General features: G+C 44.7%; 1 protein-coding gene across 1 annotated transcript; it reads right to left on the minus strand.

Annotated features, from left to right (window-relative positions):
• Positions 1 to 1,636: 1,636 nt before the first annotated feature.
• NUDT12 (nudix hydrolase 12) lies at positions 1,637 to 22,927 on the minus strand. Its single transcript, XM_066615723.1, has 6 exons — positions 22,722 to 22,927; positions 21,378 to 21,973; positions 20,229 to 20,396; positions 16,849 to 16,962; positions 7,965 to 8,164; positions 1,637 to 4,757 (listed from the first exon to the last, which is right to left on the minus strand). The coding sequence occupies exons 1-6, from the start codon at positions 22,925 to 22,927 to the stop codon at positions 4,647 to 4,649; spliced, it is 1,395 nt and encodes a 464-aa protein (XP_066471820.1). The 3' UTR covers positions 1,637 to 4,646.
• Between the last annotated feature and the right edge of the window lie 642 nt (positions 22,928 to 23,569).

Here is a 23,569-nt window from a genome sequence, read left to right on the forward strand (position 1 = left end):
GTTTTGTTAGTTACATTCTTATGCACCTCCAAGGAGCTCAGGACAGCCCTCATTTTATCCTCATAACAATCCTTGAGGTAGTTAAGGCTGAGCAATAGTTACTTGACTATGAGCACAATCCTAAGCAGGTCTACTCAGAAGTAAGTCCTACTGTGTTCAATGGGACTTCCTGCCAGGCAAGTGGGGATAGGATTGCAGCCAACGTCTCCTTCTTGTCTAATTGGGGATGTGAAACTCAGGTTCCATAGGCTGACCCTGATCTAACTAACCACTATACTACACTAGCTCTTATCCCACAGAGGATACTCTGCTAATTACACACCATCTTTTGGAGTCATTCCCTGCCCTGCTGCTTCTGAAATACAGGCACCCACATGACAATTTCAAGCCCCTGCTCCAGAAAACAGAAGCATTAGATCTTCTTAATCCCTTTTCAGCCTAGAGAAAGCTTTTACCCCTAAGCTCTGATTCTGAGAAATTACCAAACAGCTGTAACTGTAGTCATTTTGGGCTATAAGGGTCCACCCAGAAACAGAGGCTATGTTTCTTTTTCAGTGTCCAGTACTAGAAGCGCTAGAGTGCTGTTTTTTCCCCTCCTTCTAGCATGCAAGGGTCACATCCTTTTTCAGGTTCTAGCACACTCGCCATGCTAGCTATTTTTCCTTCAAGCTCAAAACTATTAAGATGATGGACACCATGCATTTGAATTCTACTGGCAGAAACGTGGTGGTTTCCATATATAACGGTAAAAACATGTTGGCATCTGTGCATTTGAGGTATATGACTGGACACCATTTTGTCATTTGTGTTAATGTTAGCTTTGGGTTCTGAGGGAAGCAGAACCACAGCTTAAAAGTTGGTTCAGGGAGCAGGTGTAGATTGCTGAGTCAGCAGAATCAGCAGGCACCTGGGACAGACACACCCTGGGTGTGACCAAGCCAGCACTGATTGGCTAAGCTGACTACATAAGGTTAGTCTGCTGGAGCTTCCAGTGCAGCAGTAGGGGAGTTGATGGAGGTAACTGAGGAACTGCTGCCAGTGACTGAGGAGGCTGGATACTGTATGTATATGTTATTACTGACTTATGGACTGAACCTTTGACTGGAAACTGATTTGGATTTGTTATACTTGGACTGACTGCTCTTTGTGTTGACTCTTGGACTGTTTACTGACTACTCTACTTGTGATATCCCTTGCTCAAATGCATCTGCTGAAAGTACTCTGCTGTATTTGCTGGTTTTCTTGCAACCTGCTCACATTGGGACAAAGCAGGGATCCTACACCAACCATCCCATACAAACATAACCTTAAAATGTTTTAACCAAGCTAGATGCATGCTAGAGGCAGGCTAGTGCTGTCACTTCTGGCTATTTTCTAGCCAAAAAATGAACAAGCCCGAGCTTGACTCAATTCATGGACATAACAGAAACCAGGTGAACCAGAGACCATTAGATAAATATGGCTATTCCAAGATACAAAATCTCCAGAGGGCAAGGACAAACATATTTATTTACATTTATTTTTAAAAGATTTGTATGATTATTTTAAAAAGATTTCTGTATGATTCAAAGCAACTCTTAACAGAAATTTAAAATTAAAATAAAAATATAACAAGAATCATAAAACAAAATCAGCAGAGAGCACTATAAAAATACATCCAAAAAAGCCAGGAAAGAAATACACTAGCATAACCAGAAAATAATAAAAAAAAATAAGTGGTGAAGGCCAGTTGGAACAAACATGCCTTCTTTGAAAAAGGAGGGAGGGATCATGATGGACCCCTTATGGGAGAGTGTTCCACAGGAAGGAAGTTACCACAAAGAAAGCCCTCTTCCATGTTCCCATGAGATGCACTGCCAACAATAAAGGTACATGCAGGAGGACCTCCTCATAAGGCAGTCCTTCACATACTTTGGTCCAAAGCTTTTTCAGCCTAGCTTTTTCATGCTAAGAAAGAAAATGATAACCAATGAAGCTGGAACAATAAAGACGTAATGTGATTGTAATATTACACCTGTTAATATTTTTGTGGCTGCGTTCTGCATCAGCAAAAGCTTCTAAATGTTCTTAAAGGGTAGCCCCACACAAGATCAGCCTTGGGATAATCTAATCCAGCTTCCTGTATCTCAGAATGGCCCACCAAATGCCTTTGGGAGCACTACAGAGAATAAGATACCCATCTTCTGTTGCCACTCGCTTACATCTGAATTCAGAAATAGACATTCAGAAATAGGTTACATAAAACCTGTTGTGTATATTCATCATAGCTTCTTACTGTGATGGACTATTCCTCCAGAAACCTGCCCAACTCTCTTTGAAAGACATCTAGACCAGGTGCTATCACAGCATACTGTGGCAAGGAGTGGCACAGATTAATTACACTCTGGGTATAGAAATGTTTCCTTTTGTCTCCCACCAGTCAATTTTAGTTGATGTCTCCTGGCTCTGGTATTGTGAGCGAGGAAAAAGAATATCCCGCTAACCACTCTATCTACCCCATGCATAATTTTAAATGTCTCAATCATATCTCCCCCTCAGGCACCTTTTTTCTAGACTAAAGATCCCCAAACACTGTAGCCTTTCCTCATAAGGGAGGTGCCCAGCCCACTAAACAATTTGTTTGCTCTCTTCTGCATTTTTTCCAGTTCCACTACACTGTAGCTTTTTTTGAGATGAGGCGACCATAACTGGACACAAACCAGTGTCCAGTTGTGACCTTACCATAGATTTGTACAATGGCATAACAGTATTGGGCATTTTACTCTCAATCTCCTTTTTAACGATCGCAGGTATGGAATTGGTCTTTTTCATAGCCACCATAGACAGGGCCAACACTTTCATTGAGCTGTCCATCACCATCCCAAGATCTCTCTCCTGATCTATCACAGATACCTCAGAAGCTGTAAAGAATGCTGCAGTAATTCAATGAAGAGGTGACCAAGGCATGCATAATTAAGGGCACAAGCCTAACTGCGCCTTGGGCCTGCACATGTCCCTTGCGCTGCCCAGGAGGGTTGCAAACGTGCCGTAAGGCATGTTGGCGCCTCCTCGAGAGTCGGCTGGGCTGGCGCAGGGTGCATCCAGCCTCCGCACTGACTTGGGGAGGGAGGGTTGCATCGGCTGAACTCGGCCGACGTAGGGGTCTGGGGTGGGCAAGGAGGGGAGGGAGGCATTCTGGGGTGGGGGAGGGCAGTCCCTGGGGCAAGCAGGGAGTGGGAGGTGGGGCTGGGACCTGGCTGTTATACTGGATCCCAACCCCATTCCTCGAGCAGTGCAAAGCAGCTGCAAGCTGCTCTCCTCTCCTCGGATTTATGTCACCTCTGGAGATGCCGCAAGTCCGAAGAGACCCATTGGCGCTGTGGTGGCTTACCCAGGGGTAAGGGGAAGTGTTTCTCCGTGCCTCCAGCTGAGCCACTTCAAGCCCCAATCTTGCGCTGGATACAGCATAAGCCTCCTGGCCAGTGAGATCGGATTGTGCTGTAAGCCAGATATAACTGAGACAAACAAATGCACCTGGCACACCAGTTAAAATTGAGCAAAAGAACCCTTGGCCACAGCCTAGAGAAGAAATAGGGCAAATACGTGTGCCTCAACAGACTTTCTCAGGGAGTCAATATGACAAACGGAGCTAAATAGAAAAGACAAGGGATGAGATTCTAGCATATCTCAGCAAATTCAAATTAACAAATTACTGGGTCCAGACAGTAACCACCAAAAGTCCTTAAGTTTAAAGGTACACATGCAGAAGAATGAGGTTTGCTGAAGGAGAATCAGCATGATTCCTGCAAGTTCTGCCTCATTAAACTTCTGGAGCTCTCTGAGGGTGTCACAAGGCATGTTGACAGAGGCAATCTAGTTGACGCCATACGCTTCAACTTTCAAAACATTTTTTGACGAAGTCTGTCATTCAAGACTATCATGTAAACTTCACAGTTGTGAAATAAGAGGACAGGTCCTTTTATGAATTGATAATGGGTTAGGTTTAAAGAACAGAAAACAAAGGAGAGATAAATCAGTTCTCAAGGATCTGTCTTGGAATTGCTTGCTCATAAATGATCAGGAATTAGGAACAGTGAGGTGGCCAAGTTTGCAAATGACTTCCAATTATTCAGTGGTAAAAACCAAAGCAAATGGTGAAGAGCTCCAAAAAGGACCTCGTCAAACTGGCTGAATGGGCAGCTAAATGGCAAACATCCTTCAACATAAACAAGTGCAATGCAATGCCATAAACGAGTGTAAAGTGATGAATGTGGAGGCAAACCAAATCTCAATTTCACGTACACAATAATGGGGTCTAAGGTGTTGGTGACAAACCAAGAAACTAGCTCTTGGGGTCATGGTGGCTAGCCTAATGAAAATGTCAAACCAGTGTGCTGCAATGAAAAAGGCAAAATCCATACTATGGATAATTAGGAGTAGTATCGAGAATAAGATTGCTAATATTATACTGTCCCTATATAAATCTATGGTGTGATTACACATGGAACTTCATGTACAGTTCTGTATACAGATATATTCTGGGGAGCTAGCTGATTAAACTTCCAAAATTATGATTACACACAAAGCTAGGCAATTAATTTCCACTAGTTTAATAGCAGCACATCACTAGCTATGGGCAGCCAGATAGACAAAACAATTCCTTGAATTTACAGACTAGCATTCATTCCAATCCAGTGCTTTATCAACTGGTGTGCAATGGCTTGATGTGGTGGGATAAAAAAAGCACTCTGGTTCCTTGTATTGAGAATTTCCACAATCTGAAAAACACAAAAATTGTTTTAGTTAGAATTGTTATATTGTTGTTAATTATTTTGCCCTGGACTCTTCTCTGCCCTGTAACACAACTTCTTTGTGTTGCTTTTTGTACTTTCATTGAAGGTATCTCCTGCTTTTGGTGTTACTTTGTCACAGTTCAAAGAGCAAGCCTACAAATCTTATAACATTCTTCATCAGGATTAACATGATCACCTACACTTTTGTGATTTTGGGAATACTCCAACTGGCCAAAAAAGAGAGTCTTCTGAACTCAGGAAGAGGCTGTTTTTACCATCAGATAATGGGAATCTATATTTGTGGAGTGAAATGCCCTCCAACACTAACTTAATGCTCCCCATTGGCTTCAGCTTGCTTTTAGCCTGGTGTAGCATGTTACATTTGTCTCCTGCCTTGAGACTATGAAGTGCACCTTATTGCTCTGCTTTTTTTCTTGATCTCTGTTTTAGAAGAAAGCTGAATGCTTCAGATGATATTAGACTGAGTTAACTTCATATTTCCAGAACATGGCGAGTTCAATCATTTTCTGCTTCCTTATCTAAGCAGCCCTGTGTGTGTACTGAAACTGTTTCACACAGTTCAGAGGTTGGCAAGTATACATGCAAACCTCTTAAATGTTATATTTTGCTTTTATTATTATTAAGAATATTTATATACTACTGTTCAACAAAAAATAGTTCACAAAGCAGTTACATAGCAAAATAAATCCATAGATGGTTCCCCGTCCCCAGAAGGGATCACAATCTATAAAAAATTCAGACCAGCAACAGCCACTGGAAAAGATACTATGCTGGGGAGATGAGGGACATCTCCCCCTGCTAACTATAAGAGGATGCTATTTTAAAAGTTGCCTCTTTGCTCAGTTTTTATAAGCTGCAAAGTGTTGGGAACAATCATCATGTTCCTACTTCCCTCTCACTTTTTTTGCTTACCATCTTGATGAAGAATCCTGCAGGATTCTAAAGTTTGCTACCTGATACTGTGTAACCTTTTTGGTTGAACCTAATAAAGATGTTATCCTCTACGTTGCATTGTGGATTTTCTAATGGACCAACATGGCTCCCTGTGATCATGTCAAAGTTACAATTTCAGTTAAAATATCCAGACATACAGAGAGAGAGACTTAGGGCCCAATTCTATCCAATTTTCCAGGGCAGGTGCAGCTGTGCCAGTGTGGCATGAACTGCATCCATTTGTTACTTTACCCTGGGGCTGCATTGTGCTTGCACTGGTGCTGGAAAGTTGGACAGGATTGGGCCCTTAGCAACTTAACACCAACAAATCTGTATACTTTATCAGATTAATGGTCCATTCCAGTGCTTTTTTTGTAAAAAAATAGGTGCAGGAACTCACAACTTTATTTATTTATTTATTTATTTATTTATTTATTTATTTATTATTTTATTTATAAACCACTTTTTATACGCGCGCGCGCACACACACATCAATCCCGTGTGAGCTTCCTGATAGCAAAAGCACTCCTGCCACAGCTGGAGTGAAACACCCCATTCTTTTTAGGTGGGGAGGTGCTCCATTGGGCTATAGGAAACTCTCTCCATTGAGCTATAGGAAAGCCTATACAGTAGTTAAAGTGTTCAGAACAAATATATAAGGTCTTGAGCCCAGCTGGTGGCCATCAGTGACTCAAGTGTTAGTTCCAAACACTTTGAGTCTAAGAGCTCTGGTGGCTCAATGGATAAACTGCAGGTCTGTGGAGCCAGAGGCTTGGGGTTCAAATCCCAGTGAGGAATAATTTTTTTTTTTAAGGTGGGAAGGTGCTCCATGGCTGCAAAATATAAAGGTTGGTTGCTAGTTGCCAAAAGGGGGGCCAGTTGAGGCTGCAAAACTCCTCAAAGTTCAGTCCCAGGCAGGCTCTTTTTTGAACTTTATTTTTTTTTAAATTCCAGTTAGGACTTAACCCACAGTTAAGCTCCTGGAGTGAGCCCCCTGCTGGAGACTGTGGGTTACGTCCTACCTGGGACTTTAAAAAAAAAAAAAAAGTTCAAAAAAGAGCCTGCCTGGGACTGAACTTTGAGGAGTTTTGCAGCCTCAACTGGCCCCCCTTTTGGCAACTAGCAACCAACCTTTATATTTAATTTCTCGTGCAATTATAGTTTTAACTATTTATGCAAAGTGTGACTACTTGGGGGAATATGAATTAGATATTTGCAACACTATGTGACATAGTACCACTGCATTATGAGTTCATATCTTCTCCCTAAGAAGCTACTGATATAGTGATGACCTTCTCTCTTTCTGGTGATTGGATTCTTGAATACTGTAAAAGGAAAACCACAGACCTTTGTAAATAATAATAATATTCTAATGGAGACCTGGCCAAACTGCAGAAAAGACCATAACCACCTTCTGAACTTGTCAGAATGCTAATATTGCTTCATGGAGTTGATTAAAAGTGTGTGTGGGGGGGGGGATGGCAACTTAAGTTCACATATTACACTTTATTTCACAGTGAGTATAGAGAAGAGGAAAGTTGAAGAATTTAAGACCATAGCTCAGTGAAAGGGCATGTTTGGCCAAGACAAGGTCCCAAGGTCAATCCCTGGCATTTCTGGGGGGATAAGGCTGGGAAAGACCCCTTTCTAAAGTCCTGAAGAACTGCTGCCCAGTTAACAGGCTAACAGTTAACACTGAGCTAAGTGGACCAGTGGTTGGACTCAGTATAAGGCAGCTTCCAATGAATTTAATCAATATGGTATTTATATTGGCCCATAACAAATGGAAAAGGGACAAATCAAATGCCAGAGAAATAATGATTGGGAGGAAGAGAGAGGCAGACTACATTATGCTGCAAGTATAATATGAATCCAAGAGATAGAGTATCTAAACAAATGGAAGTTGTTCTAATGGTTATTTTTACATCTCTTGGCTATAGGATGGCAGATACACTAAAGCTGACTGTGGATGACTCTGCCCAGGGAAAGCCATGCAGCTTTAATGCTTGTCTTTGGAATGTATGTATCTGTGCAACTTACTGGCAAGCCCCATAGTGGAACAACGGTCTATACCAATTCATTTAGCAACACATAATTTTCAATTTCGATGTAATCACTATACAGTAGGAGAGTGCAAGGAGTCATTTGGCCTCCTGAAAAAGCACATCCATATTGCATGCCCTAACCGATACAGTCAGAGGGCAATCAATAAGGAAAGGAAATTAAATTGAACTTTACCTGTTCTCTACTGAACCAGCGGGCATCTTCTATTTCAATGTTGTCAACTTTAATTTCTGTAGACACTGCAACCGCTATGCATCCAATCATTAGGGAGGAGGGCATCGGCCATGGTTGACAAGAGACATACTGAACATGGCCCACTTTAACTCCACTCTCCTCCTCTACTTCTCTTCGAACAGCATTTTCAATCGTCTCTCCTAATCAAAGAAAGGAAAAACAGATAACTGACAACACTGTAAGCTAGGATTACACCCTGTGTGAGTTAAAGACTATCATAGATTCGAAAAACCCACAGACCAGAGCACACACTGGAAATCAAGGAATTACACCAAGAAAGACAGGCAATATTTGCAACATGAAAACTCATCCACAAAAACATTAGGATGCCAACAGCAATTCCAGCTAGTACTTTCGTGGGTGTAAACTGAAATTTCCTGTAAGTGTTCTTACAAGTCAAAAACTATATTTGCAAGTATTATCTTAAACATTTCCAAAATGCATATACCCAGGTGATTTTTACTGCGGTTAATCAGACATTATACAGAATGTCCCTGACTTACATCACAAGCCTACGCATGTCTACTCAGAAGTAAGTTTCACTCAATTCAATGGGGCTTACTCTCTGATAAGCAAATGTATAGACATTTGAGTTACAAAAATCCAACTAACAAACAGGTTTGTTTGGAGCTTTGAAGCAGGTGCAGCTGTAAAGAGATCAGCAAAATAAACCACTGAAGCTGCTTAGAGACAACCTGTGCAGCTCAACAACTTTGAAAAGAGCAACCCCTTGCTGTGGCAATGGAGAAAAGCAACAGCTCAACATTACTGCATAACAGTGAAAATCTGGAGATTCCATCCTGTAAAGGATGAAGAATGTCATCACTGTGGCAAAGGTTGACTGGGCACCTAGAGAGCTATTGCGAAGCACGGCGGGGAGGGAGGGGGGGGTCAATACTATAGGAGAAAAAGTGGTCCTTAACAAAGGTGACTCCAACAACAGAATAACAAAACAAAGCCACCTTTTACCACTATTAAGTAGGAAAGCAGGGAGGGGTAGTTAAAGATGAATTTGAACAAGACCCCTACAGCTGCCATCTACTCTCTTTAAAAAGCAAACCCAGAGACAATCTTACAGCCTACATCTTATAATTTACATATCATTAAAGTGACTACAAATTAAGATCAAAGGAGCAAACTTTGGGGTTGTAATTGCTTTGGTCCAGTGAACAGTAAGCAAAAAAGTTTTACTTTTGCCCACAGACAAGTCTTTGGAATTACTCTGGCTCCCCGAGTTATGAAAGTCTGACTTATGGATTGACACTTCCGAGTTATGGATTGACAAAGCGCTGACATTTTCATGCAGTCGCAGTACATCCTTTGATTGTGCTTTCATGCAAGGGTGATAACATTGGGCCAGCATGGATGTTCTACTTAAGTACAGAACCTAAATGCACTTAAGGTAGGGACTTAGGGCCTGATTCTAAGTCAGGGTGGTGTCAGCGGCCGGTGTGCTGCCCTGGCAACCGCCACTGTGTGAGTGCTGTAAGTGCTCTGCAGATGCGTGTGGCCTCTGGGAACCAAGTGCCTCTGGGAACTAAGTGCCAGGTAAGGCACAAGAGTTTAGCATCTGGGCGAGGAGAAGGCAAGGAGACCTCTGAGTTTTGGAGAAGGAGAGGAGGAGGAGCAGGAGGAGGAGGTAAGTGTACTCATTCTAACGCTTTGTCTTTCTAACTCCCTGTCTTCTAACCTTAATCTTACCTTTAAAGCAACCTTAAATCAAAATTGAAAGTTAGCACCTAAGGGAGGTACATAGGGCTACTCGTGAGCAGGAGCAGAGTCCTACTCGTGAGTAAGAGCAGAGTCCTACTCGTGAGTAAGAGCCCAAGGGTCAGGCATTTAAATCAAAGTTGAAAGTTAGCTGCACCTAAGGTAGCACTTAATCGAAGGAAGGGAGGAGGATAAAGTGGAAAGCAGGTCTTTCTACTTGTTTAAATTAAACCTATACTTAACCCAGGTTAAACCTAATCTAAGTTAGAACATAACCTAAACAGGTCAGTAAATTGGGACACAGGATCTAGAGAGCAATAAATAATTAAACAAACCCAAATAGAAACTAGCTTGAGGTTACAAAAACAGTCCAGCCTAAGAGAACAGAACTAGGAGGGAAAGGACCTAGGAAGGGCCAATTCCCAACCCATTAAGAGCCCCAGTAGGCTAATCCAAGCAGTCCATTCAGGAGCCTGCAGAGTAGGTCACGCCCATCAGCAGCCATTTGCCTTCCTGAGCTTTTGTAAACTCACCTGGGAAGGCCAGCCCCCGTTCAATCAGGAAGGAAGGAGGGGGGAGGAGCCAGCCAGGAGTATAAAGCTAGGCGGGCCATCGCGTGAGGCTCTCTGCAGACGCGTGTGGCCTCTGGGAACCCAGTGCCTCTGGGAACTAAGTGCCAGGTAAGGCACAAGAGTTTAGCATCTGGGCGAGTTCAGCAGCAGGGCAAGGAAGCCAGGGCCCCATACACTGCCCTTCCTCTTCCCTTGAGAAGAGGGCTGCTATCCAGTGTACGGTTTTTAAAAGGACCCATAAATAAAACAACAACAACAACAAAGCTATGCAGTCAGACAGCCAGCAGCAGGGTGGGGGCTATCCAGTGTTCTGCATCGAGTGCCACATGTATGATTATATGCCTCTGGGGCATAAGTCATGGGTGTGTCCTCGGTGCAAGGAGCTCCAGGCTCTCAGGGAACGCGTCCGCTCCCTTGAAGCCTTGGTGGCCGACCTGGAGAAGCGCAGGCAGCCAGAGGAGGACCGTGGGGAGACTTCCGGGGACGATCAGGCTTCGTCCCAACCTCAGGCGTGCAGCTCCTCGGCTGCCCGGGTGAGAAGTCTCGGGACTGGAGGACGTCATCCTGGAGAGGAGGGAAACAATCCCCTAGGGGGGATCCCTTCTCCAGGGGATGGGCCCGTATCCGAGCGCACTCGGGATACTCCTCGGCGGGAGGGGGGTCGGGGGCTTCTTGTAGTGGGGGATTCGATTATTAGAAACATAGAGAGGGGGGTTTGCGACGGATGTGAGGACCGCATGGTGACTTGCCTGCCTGGTGCGAAGGTTGCGGACATCACTTCTCGTCTAGACAGGCTGGTAGACAGTGCTGGGGGAGAGGTAGCGGCTGTGGTGCATGTCGGCACCAACGACGTGGGCAAGTGTAGCTGGGAGGTCCTGGAGGCCAAATTTAGGCTTTTAGGCAGGAAGCTGAAAGCCAGGACCTCAAAGGTAGCGTTCTCTGAAGTGCTACCTGTTCCACGCGCAGGGCCAGCTAGGCAGGCGGAGATCAGGGGTCTCAATGCGTGGATGAGACGGTGGTGTAGGGAGGAGGGGTTTAGATTCGTTAGGCACTGGGGAACGTTTTGGGACAAGCGGGGCCTGTACAAGAGGGACGGGCTCCATTTGAACCAGAATGGAACCAGACTGCTGGCGCATAACATTAAAAAGGTGGCAGAGCAGCTTTTAAACTGATCCCTGGGGGAAGGCCGACAGGAGCCGAGGGGCATCCGGTTCGGGACTCCTCATCCCTATGGGATGAGGATGGGGATGTTAGAGAACAACAAGACAAAGGCAGGGTAGGAGAAGAAATTGGGAAAGGTAGTGTGATGGGATGTGATAGACGGTTTGGCACAATGAGAGGATGCGGGGACAAAGGAGCAAATAAGCAGCCCATCCTGGGGCATTCCGTGTATAAATGCTTTTATGCGAATGCCCGAAGTCTACGAGCAAAGGTGGGAGAACTGGAATGTCTGGTGACAAGGGAAAATATTGACATAGTGGGCATAACGGAAACCTGGTGGAATGCGGAGAATCAGTGGGATACCGCAATCCCGGGCTATAAACTCTACAGGAGGGACAGGCAGGGGCGTGTTGGAGGTGGGGTGGCCCTTTATGTTAAGGAAGGGATAGAATCCAGCAAAGTAGAGATTGAAGGTGGGTCCGACTCCACCGTAGAATCTCTGTGGGTTAAATTACCAGGCTTGTGCAGCGATGTAATACTGGGGGCGTGCTATCGTCCTCCAGACCAGAAATCTGATGGGGACCTTGAAATGAGGAAACAGATCAGGGAGGTGACAAGGAAGGACAGGGTTGTAATCATGGGGGACTTCAATTATCCTCATATTGACTGGGTCAATTTGTGTTCTGGTCACGATAAGGAAACCGAATTTCTTGACGTGCTAAATGACTGTGGCTTAGATCAGCTAGTCAAGGAGCCCACCAGAGGACAGGTGACTCTGGATTTAATTTTGTGCGGTACGCAGGACCTGGTTAGAGATGTAAACGTTACTGAGCCATTGGGGAACAGTGATCATGCTGCGATCCGTTTTGATGTGCACGTTGGGGGAAGAATACCAGGCAAATCTCTAACAAAAACCCTTGACTTCCGACGGGCGGACTTCCCTCAAATGAGGAGGCTGGTTAGAAGGAGGTTGAAAGGGAGGGTAAAAAGAGTCCAGTCTCTCCAGAGTGCATGGAGGCTGCTTAAAACAACAGTAATAGAGGCCCAGCAGAGGTGTATACCGCAAAGAAAGAAGGGTTCCACTAAATCCAGGAGAGTGCCCGCATGGCTAACCAGCCAAGTTAGAGAGGCTGTGAAGGGCAAGGAAGCTTCCTTCCGTAAATGGAAGTCTTGCCCTAATGAAGAGAATAAAAAGGAACATAAACTGTGGCAAAAGAAATGTAAGAAGGTGATAGGGGAGGCCAAGCGAGACTATGAGGAACGCATGGCCAGCAACATTAAGGGGAATAATAAAAGCTTCTTCAAATATGTTAGAAGCAGGAAACCCGCCAGAGAAGCGGTTGGCCCTCTGGATGGTGAGGGAGGGAAAGGGGAGATAAAAGGAGACTTAGAGATGGCAGAGAAATTAAATGAGTTCTTTGCATCTGTCTTCACGGCAGAAGACCTCGGGCAGATACCGCTGCCCGAACGGCCCCTCCTGACCGAGGAGTTAAGTCAGATAGAGGTTAAAAGAGAAGATGTTTCAGACCTCATTGATAAATTAAAGATCAATAAGTCACCGGGCCCTGATGGCATACACCCAAGGGTTATTAAGGAATTGAAGAATGAAGTTGCAGATCTCTTGACTAAGGTATGCAACTTGTCCCTCAAAACGGCCACGGTACCAGAAGATTGGAGGATAGCAAATGTCACGCCTATTTTTAAAAAGGGAAAGAGGGGGGACTCGGGAAACTATAGGCCGGTCAGCCTAACATCCATACCGGGTAAGATGGTGGAATGCCTCATCAAAGATAGGATCTCAAAACACATAGACGAACAGGCCTTGCTGAGGGAGAGTCAGCATGGCTTCTGTAAGGGTAAGTCTTGCCTCACAAACCTTATAGAATTCTTTGAAAAGGTCAACAGGCATGTGGATGCGGGAGAACCCGTGGACATTATATATCTGGACTTTCAGAAGGCATTTGACACGGTCCCTCACCAAAGGCTACTGAAAAAACTCCACAGTCAGGGAATTAGAGGACAGGTCCTCTCGTGGATTGAGAACTGGTTGGAGGCCAGGAAGCAGAGAGTGGGTGTCAATGGGCAATTTTCACAATGGAGAGAGGTGAAAAGCGGTGTGCCCCAAGGATCTGTCCTGGGACCGGTGCTTTTCAACCTCTTCATAAATGACCTGGAGACAGGATTGAGCAGTGAAGTGGCTAAGTTTGCAGACGACACCAAACTTTTCCGAGTGGTAAAGACCAGAAGTGATTGTGAGGAGCTCCAGAAGGATCTCTCCAGACTGGCAGAATGGGCAGCAAAATGGCAGATGCGCTTCAATGTCGGTAAGTGTAAAGTCATGCACATTGGGGCAAAAAATCAAAACTTTAGATATAGGCTGATGGGTTCTGAGCTGTCTGTGACAGATCAGGAGAGAGATCTTGGGGTGGTGGTGGACAGGTCGATGAAAGTGTCGACCCAATGTGCGGCGGCAGTGAAGAAGGCCAATTCTATGCTTGGGATCATTAGGAAGGGTATTGAGAACAAAACGGCTAATATTATAATGCCGTTGTACAAATCGATGGTAAGGCCACACCTGGAGTATTGTGTCCAGTTCTGGTCGCCGCATCTCAAAAAAGACATAGTGGAAATGGAGAAGGTGCAAAAGAGAGCGACTAAGCTGATTACGGGGCTGGGGCACCTTCCTTATGAGGAAAGGCTACGGCGTTTGGGCCTCTTCAGCCTAGAAAAGAGACGCTTGAGGGGGGACATGATTGAGACATACAAAATTATGCAGGGGATGGACAGAGTGGATAGGGAGATGCTCTTTACACTCTCACATAATACCAGAACCAGGGGACATCCACTAAAATTGAGTGTTGGGCGGGTTAGGACAGACAAAAGAAAATATTTCTTTACTCAGCGCGTGGTCAGTCTGTGGAACTCCTTGCCACAGGATGTGGTGCTGGCGTCTAGCCTAGACGCCTTTAAAAGGGGATTGGACGAGTTTCTGGAGGAAAAATCCATTATGGGGTACAAGCCATGATGTGTATGCGCAACCTCCTGATTTTAGGAATGGGTTAAGTCAGAATGCCAGATGTAGGGGAGAGCACCAGGACGAGGTCTCTTGTTATCTGGTGTGCTCCCTGGGGCATTTGGTGGGCCGCTGTGAGATACAGGAAGCTGGACTAGATGGGCCTATGGCCTGATCCAGTGGGGCTGTTCTTATGTTCTTATGTGTCAGGGAATGAACCAATACTGGATTCCATGGTTTGACTGTATAAGAACAGTCATGCTGGATCAGATCAAAGGTTCATCTAATCCCACCTGTTGTTTCCAAAATGGCCATCCAAATGCTCTTGGGAAGCGAATGAGCAGAGTATGAACACAGCATCCCCCCTTGTTGTTTGTCTCCCAGAACCTGCTCTTTAGAGGTAAACTACCCCTGAACAGGGAAGTTCCACTTAGCTTTCAGAGCCAATAGCTGCTCATAGACGTTTCCACCCCAAGTTAGGAATGGGTTAAGTCAGAATGCCAGATGTAGGGGAGGGCACCAGGATGAGGTCTCTTGTTATCTGGTGTGCTCCCTGGGGCATTTGGTGGGCCGCTGTGAGATACAGGAAGCTGGACTAGATGGGCCTATGGCCTGATCCAGTGGGGCTGTTCTTATGTTCTTATGTTCTTATGTTCATGTTGCTGCTGGTAAGCCTACAGCACCAGAACAGAGGCCAGCGCCAGTTGGTGCTGGGCCTCAGCGCTGGGAAGATGTGCTGCAGGAGCTCTGGCCGGTTCCTGCTGGCCAGGGGTGAGGCTTTTGGGGGCAGGGTGGAACTGACTGGCTGGAGGCAGGGCAGACCAAGGGGAGGATCAGGCCTGAGAGGGGGGAGGGGATGAATCCTATGTCCCCTCCTGAGCCCTAAAGATCAAAACAAGCCTCCTTGGTTCTGCACCTACTAAATAGTGGGCAAAACTCCCAGGAGACCCATTGCCGACTGTGGAGCTTGACACGAGGTAAGGGAATAACTGTTCCCTTACCCTTATCCAGCGGCTGCCCCAGCCCCATAGATAGTGGTAGCCATTTCTGTGCTACTATACCACTGGACACTGCTAGCGCATAGGATTGGGCTGCCCCATATATTGGACAAATTCCAGGAATGCAAACCTCATGGCCTACAAATGTTCTCTGTTTAAAATGAAAAGTGAAACAGATATCATCTCAGTTTCCAAGATGCTTGTCTGAAGACTTGGTGAGCCACTACCAGCCACTGTGCTTTATGCTGAACTAGATGGACTATTGGTCTGATTCATCAGAAGGCAGCTTCCTATGTCACTAGTGACGTGCAATGCAAAAAGATTTTACAAAGGTGACACAGATATTGAAATTAAAATCTCAAAGAGCTCTTGCCTGCCTGCATGCACACAAATGAGTAACTAAAAGACACTCAACTAATATATCTTTATACAGTACTTTACCCAGCAGCACCATTATACTTAACACCTGTATAGCGCTTTCTAAGTGTGCATAGCATGTCAGTTGGATTATCTATTCCAACAACCCCGTAAAGTAAGTATTATTATTGCCATACTGTAGCTGTGGCTGAGAGGGTGTGGCTTGGTTAAGGTCACCTAATGAGATCATGGCAGAGGTAAGATTTGACTGAAGCAATCCTGATTCGCAGCTTAGTCTTGGGCTACCCAATCCTAACTTGCATTGGAACAGGCCAGCCAGCTGGCCTGCACTGTATCCAGCGCAGGGTCAGAGGTGGATGAAGTGGAGAGTAAGGGGACATGTTTCCTTACCTAGAGTAATGCCCAGTCACCACAATGGGGAATACTCTGATCTGCACCAGTGAAATTGCTGGTGCAGACCTGAGCAGCCCAGTGTAATGCCAGGTTGCTCAGGAGGGTGGTTAGGATGTGGCCAAGTGCCGGAGGGAGGGCGGACCCTTCTGTGTCCAGTCTGCCCACTCTCCCTCTGCCCCGAAATGCCCCTGTTCTGCCCCATTCTGCCCTCCCCCCCCACACTCCCTAGTTCCCCATTCTGGTCTCTCCAGGCCAGGGTGAACTCATCCCACCAGCAGGGATATGGTGTGGGGAGGATGGTACGTGATCTCACGTTAGCCTCCCCAATTCCTAAGGAGGTGCAAAAATGCCTTACGTTAGGTTTGCGACACTCCCAGGTCGGTGACACTCCGAAGATGGCCCAGTGAACACTCAGGATTGCGCTCTTAGTCACTACACTACACTAGCTCTTGCAGTTTGCTACAAACTACTTAATATTCAAATTTAAGAAGTGCTATTTAGAAATCCTAAGGGCAAAAGGGTAATTTTATATTCAAATATTGTGGGACAGAAGTGGAAAAAAAAATAGGTTGACATGATATATACAAAGAGAACCTCACCAGGCTCCACAAATCCAGCAAGGCAACTAAACATGCCTGAAGGAAATCTTTTTTTTCTTCCCAAAAGACAATGGTTACCATCTGGATGAATTACTTGCATGATCACTACAGGATCTGGAATACAGGTAAAGGATATTCATAGTTAAATTGTGTCAAAATGCAGCAGCAGAGAGCATCAATGCAGCCATTCTCACTCATTATTCATAACTCCTTTAAAAGCCTGAAATCCAATTTCCTAGAACCCCTATAGCTAGTAACCCTATTGCGGGTTCTTTAAAAATATGCAGTCACCTGTTTTTGTAACATGGATGCCTTGAAGGGATGTAGCTAAGTGGTCCAAAAGTGAAAGTCAGGAGATAAATTACCTGCTGCTGCTGCATGCTTTAGATGGAAAAAAACAAAACAAAGCTCAAAAAACAAAACCAAAACCCCCGAAATAAGTGACCTATTTATACACTCAACAGAAAGTAGTGACTTAATCAGCAAGAATTCTTGCCTTCAGTGTCTTCCCGTCACAGATTACCGGACGAGTGGAATATATTACCAAACATAGTGCAGAGTTTGCAGCACAGTAAGAATCAGCTTCTTTCACAGCTGTGTCATGCCAGCATCTTTCCCAAGTATTGTTTGAAATGGTAGCAGCAACTGTGATGCCTGATCTTGTCTGATCTTGGAAGCTAAGCAGGGTCAGGCCTGGTTAGTACTTGGATGGGAGACTGCCTGGGAATACCGGGTGCTGTAGGCTTATACCATAGTCTTTCGAGACTGAAGGTTGCCAACCAACCATTGTTTGAAACTCTCATTCTCTGTTTTGCCTTTTCATAGTTTTCCTCTAGGCATTTTGTTTGTTTCTTTTCCCGTCTCAATTAGATTACCTTTTAATTTCTTGAAGGGAAGACACTTCTCTGATGTGTTTGGGTCAAGATCAATCATTAAAATTATCTGGTGGGCCTAGCACTACTGCAGTGTTTCTCAAACTGAGGGCCCTGGACTCTGCCCCCTTAAGGGGCGGGGGCACGGAGAAGGCAGCAACACAATCCCCAGGATTGTGTCCCTAAGGCACTTTAGAAATTGAAAGTGGATTGCTCCACTTTCATTTTCTGAAGGTTGGGGAGCTCTGCGGAGGGTCGCAAAGAACTTCCCAAACCCCTGAGAGGCTGCTGAAGGGACTGGAAAGTGCATGCCAGCCCCTGCGCTCCACGTTAGCGACACAATCCTGGAATTGTATCGCTGCCTTCCCCGCTCCCCCGTACAGACTTACAGTGGTTCTCAAGCTCCCTGGGAGTTTGAGAACTGCTGCCCTACTGAGAGACTTTCCCCTATGCTTAAACTGTGGTTTGCAATCCTGGTTTGTGGGGCAATCGATCTGTGCAAGACTCCGTTTGCTGGGTTTATACAAATGACAAATGATGGTTTGATGCAAACTGGGACCAGAAGTTTGGAGTGCAGAGAAAGAGGAGGGAGAAACATCACCGTCCTTCATTAGATCTGAATGTCCCTCATGACTCTGATCTACATCTTAATGAGAACTGTAACCAAAAAAGGGAAAGGTGCCATTAGTTATACAACTCTGCTACTGCATGGACAGTTGCTCTTTGGCACATGCATAGCCATATCAAAGTGAGTGACACCAGGGAGAGAAGATAAGCAGTTGAAATCAAGTTGACGTATTTATATTACTGCTCCCTACTCCACTCTCCCCACCCCCCCAATCCAAGGCAAAGCAAATATAGCAGCATTACTGCATTGGAAGAGATGAAGGCTTTATTTCTGGTCTATTCTGCCCTCTCACCCTGCACCTTCTGTTCTTCCCTGGCACTCCTCCTTACAGCCCCTTTTCCCAATACCTGGGTCTGTTGCTTTCCCCCTCCTTCCTATGCAGGGTTCCCAGGTCTTCACCTATACAAGGCACCTGTCATAAAGTTCTTCGGCACTTAGAAAAGGTGCAACTGATACCACTCCTCTGCTCCACCAGCCCTTTTACCTACCTTCTTCCTTTGGTCTATCAGAAGCAGAACTCTAATTTTGATTCACAGCAGGGCTGGGAAAGGGGCAGTCAGCAACTGGTGGGGGACATGGTGCCTACATCTTCTCCCTGTGATTTGGGATCTTGGAAGAATCAGACACCAACTGCAGGTGAAGACTCAGTAACCCAGTTCCTTCATACTTCCATATCCACTCTTCTTGATACATTTCCCCCCTTCTGTTGGTTTCTCATCTTATACTTTTTCCTTCCTGTCAAAATGACTGATATGACAATCCCATTAGGTAAATATGTTTCAAAGACTGATGACCTGTGGAAAATGTATATGCTGTAAGGCATCCAGCAGTAGTTTCAAATCCTGCTGACTGCTAGTTTTGTTAAGGAAATATCACTAGGAACACAACTGTTGACTCAGCGCTCTTGTAGACTTCATCATGCTCACAACTCTTCCCTTTGTGTAGGCCTCTGAAGATTTAAGAACCACTCATTGCCAGCTTCAACTAACTTCTCTATGAAATTTAAAGAGTCAAACAAAAAACAAGTGGAAAGATGGAAAGAAGAGGAAGCTATAGGATAGATCACAGGTTCTCAAACTCTCTAGGAGTTTGAGGACCAAGATAAATCTTTACAGGGGCGGGGTGGAAAGCAGTGATGTGATCCCCAGGATCACGGTGCTGTGGGGGACATAAGGGCTTTTTGTAACTCACCCTAGACCTTGCTGATGTCCGGGGGGTGCAGGGAGCCCTGCGGAGCCCTCTGTAGGGCTCCCTGTGCCTCTAAACACTGGAAAAACACAATCCACTTCTGGTTTCACGATTGCACCTGGAAGTGTGTTGCAATAGCGTTTTTCCAGTGTTTACAGGTGTGGGGAGCCCTGCAGAGGGCTCCGTGGGGCTCCCTGCACAGCCGGATGCCATCAGGGACTAGGGTGAGTTACAAAAATGCTGCTATGACTCCAGCAGCAGCGTGATCCTGGGGATTGTGTCGCTGCCTTCTCCCTTTAACTGCTCCTTAAGGGGAAAATGGCAGTGGTTCTCAGGCTGGCCATGACCCACCAGTTTGAGGACCACTGGGATAGATAATGGTGGCACTCACCCTATACTAAGCAGCTAGGCAGAGCTGTTAAGACATGAAAGCAAAACAGGCAAACATTTGTTAGAATAAACTACCCAAAAACATGATGGAACTAAGGTGAGGAGTGTGTAGTAGAACATTTGTTTGACTTCCAGAAGTTATTTTATAGCTGCGTTGCATTTTCACCTCCTATATTCCATCAAAGGGGTCTTGTCATGGTTGAGGTCTGATATTTTTATTTTGTAATAAGAACATACAGGAAAAAGAAGTAGACTAGCTGGAGCTTTGTGATGATACGACAGCATATCTGTAATTTTCTTACCAACTCGCGGATAGCACGTGTTGTGAATTCCCTGATGGCTGGGGCAGTCTCCTTTCAAGCAAGCTTTCCTGTAGCCTCCATCTTCCAACTTAGTCGCACTGCCACATGTTGGGCAGAACTGATACCGGCTATCCCATGCTAAAGCAGATCTTGCCTGAGCTACGACTCCTTAAAAACGAATGTAGAGAGAAAAGATCCAACATGTTGATTTCTCTAAGTAGGGTTTGCCCTGCAGTACGTACTTTTGAATACATAGTGAAAATGGACACAGGTTGGACATCCTTTATCCAAAGTGCTCAGGATCAGAAGCATTTTGGATATCAGATTTTTTTGTATTTCAGAATACTTGCTTATACATAATGCGAGCTCTTGGGGACGGAGCCCAAATCTAAACACAAAATTCATTTATGTTTGTGTACCCCTTATATAGCTTGAAGGTAATTTTATACAATATTTTAAATAATTTTGGGTATGAGACAAGGTTTATGCATGAAATACAGTTTGCAATTTTATTTCTTTAGGCAAAAATGTTTTAAAAAAAATCATGTTGGCATTCAAAAAAGTTCCATAATTCAGAATCCTGGATAAGGGCTGCCCAACCTGTATAAGAATTATTTTAAGACATGTGACTAAGAACTGACTTAATTTAAGCACTCATTCACATACTACATTAGTACCTAGATATTTTCTATAGAGACTCAGGGCCCAATCCTATCCAACTTTCCGGCGCTGATGCAGCTACAATGCAGCCCTGAAGAAAGGCAACAAACATTCCTGTACCTTGAGGAGGCCTCTCTGTGACTGCCCTCCCATCACTATAGGATGCAGCAAACATCCTTCAGCATGGCTGAATAAGCACAGGAAAGTTGGATAGGCTTTGGGCCTTCAGGCTGCAATTCTACACACACATCCTGTAACAGGGAGTAAATCCCACTGAACTCAGTGGGACTTCCTTCTGGGCAGACATACCTAAGATTGCACTGGTAAGTAAGGCAGATAAATGTTACGAGAGCATTAACTCACAATAAAACCCAATGCAAAAAATAAATAAAACTTATATAGAAACTGTACCATGAACGTACTAATGTTCTCTCTCTCTGCCCCCCCCCCCATTAACAGAGGCTTAAATAGGAATGCTTGCCACCTTACCAGCTTCATTTTCAGAAAAGTGCAGCAATGCAGGCATTGGTGGCTGAAGGAAATAGCAGTTCTGATGCTCCTGAATAAATCTCTCAGCAGTAGGTTTATCTATACTGAGAGCAAACCAGGCAGCTAGCCCATTGCATTCATCTTCATTTGGCTCGTTCTCATTCCGAGCTGGAAGGGAGTCACTTTTCACTGGAATTTCCAGTCCAAGAAAAATCAAGGTGACCGTTTCAGGGTGCTCCAGGTATTCTTTTACGTCCTTGTAGTAAAGCCGATGAAGCTTAACTTTAGGATACTGGGAACTACTATCACTACCATCTGATGTGGCTAACGGGCTTAAATTTGTAAAAAGGACGTATACAGTAGTTGGGTCTTTCTGTTTCATGTCTAGCCATTTAGAATCTACCCTTTTCTCACTCTTTCTATCCAGAAACGTTCTGCAAAAATAGTTTTCGTGCTCTCTGATTTCACTGGACTGGAGTAATGGCTCCAGTCCACCCTTCACATTTGCTAATAAATTAGCTATGCTCTTATAGCCCCAAAACGTAGCAATGTCCAGTGCAGTCTGGTTTGATCTATTTGTCACGGACCTGTCACACCTATAATAGAAAAAGCATAAATTAAAAATGTTTTGGCTTCTTAACATGTTTATTTTTCATATAAACTATATCATGCTCTCCATGCCACACAGCTCATGTTGTGCAACATCAGAACATATGGCGTGTTTACATTTTGTATTATGGTATTTTGTATTGTACGCCTTGTCTTGGATGCCTTGTTCACAAGGGGAGGCAGGATAAAAATCTTTTAAATAACTAAGAGCCATGATGCCCAAAGTAGGCAGGGCTAGAGAACATAAATCACAGCTTATAGGAACAGTTTGAAGACCAGCAAGATATATTTGGGGAGGGCTGACAAAGGTTGCATTCAACAGATGATGCACTAAAGCAACATCAGGCAGCAGGTATGGGCGTAATTAGTGTAGTGTAGTTAGTGTAGTTAGTCTGTGGAACTCCTTGCCACAGGATGTGGTGATGGCATCTGGCCTAGATGCCTTTAAAAAGGGATTGGACAAATTTTTGGAGGAAAAATCCATCATGGGTTACAAGTCATGATGTGTATGTGCAACCTTCTGATTTTAGAAATGGGCTATGTCAGAATGCCAGATGCAAGGGAGGGCACCAGGATGCAGGTCTCTTGTTGTCATGTGTGCTCCCTGGGGCATTTGGTGGGCCACTGTGAGATACAGGAAGCAGGACTAGTTGGGCCTATGGCCTGATCCAGCGGGGCTGTAATTTTCAGCATGTCATGGAATATGTCAGGAAACTGAGTAATTAATTTTCTTACCCCCTTTCCAGAAGAGCCTGCACAATTTCAAAGTGCCCATTCCGAACTGCATACATCAAGGCTGTCCAACCATTTTCAGCAGTTTCATTGATAAGGGATGGAGAATGACTGAGCAGTGTTGTAAGCCTGACCTTGTCTCCAACAGCAGCAAAATTGTGAAGCTCAGAAATCAATTGTTGCTTTGGATTCCCTTGAAAATCTGCCATTTTCTGTGTGGTTCAAGACATAATAGAATGTTTAAACAGCACAGTCAGGATAGTGGATCTGCCTTAATATCATGTTGCTGTATTATTTAAAAATCAGCTCACTTAAATAACTGAAAAGTGACTTAAATAACTGAAAAGTAAATAAGTGAAAAGTTCTGACAAGAACTGAAAGGACAGTATCAGAGGAATCTGCACTGTTGGCTGTTTGAAGAGTTGTTTTCCAGTTGAAAATTTTGGTTAACCCTCTGTTGTGCACCAATTCTGTGCAAAAACTTCTTCTAGAAGAAAAGGCAGTTGACAGCTTGCTGAGCAAAATTTATTTTCCACATTTTTACACCACCCTTCCTCTAAGGAGCACCTTCCTTACTTTTTGATCTCACAACAATCCTGTGAGGTAGGTTAGGTTGAGCAATAGTGAGTGGCCTAAGGTCACCCATGAAGCTTCATGGCTGTGCTGGGATTTGAACCTGGTTCCTCTGAAGCTAAGTCCAACACCAGAACCACTACACCATCCTGGCTCTCATTGTTAAAATAAAACACTAATGAAATCATGCTAGCACTTTGCTAGGATATAAATATGATCAGTTTCAATCTACATTTTACAGGTCTTGATTTGTTCCTCCAATAAAACTCTCATTCTCT

Source organism: Tiliqua scincoides, chromosome 2 (genome assembly GCF_035046505.1).
Source record: "Tiliqua scincoides isolate rTilSci1 chromosome 2, rTilSci1.hap2, whole genome shotgun sequence".
Lineage (NCBI taxonomy): Eukaryota > Metazoa > Chordata > Lepidosauria > Squamata > Scincidae > Tiliqua > Tiliqua scincoides.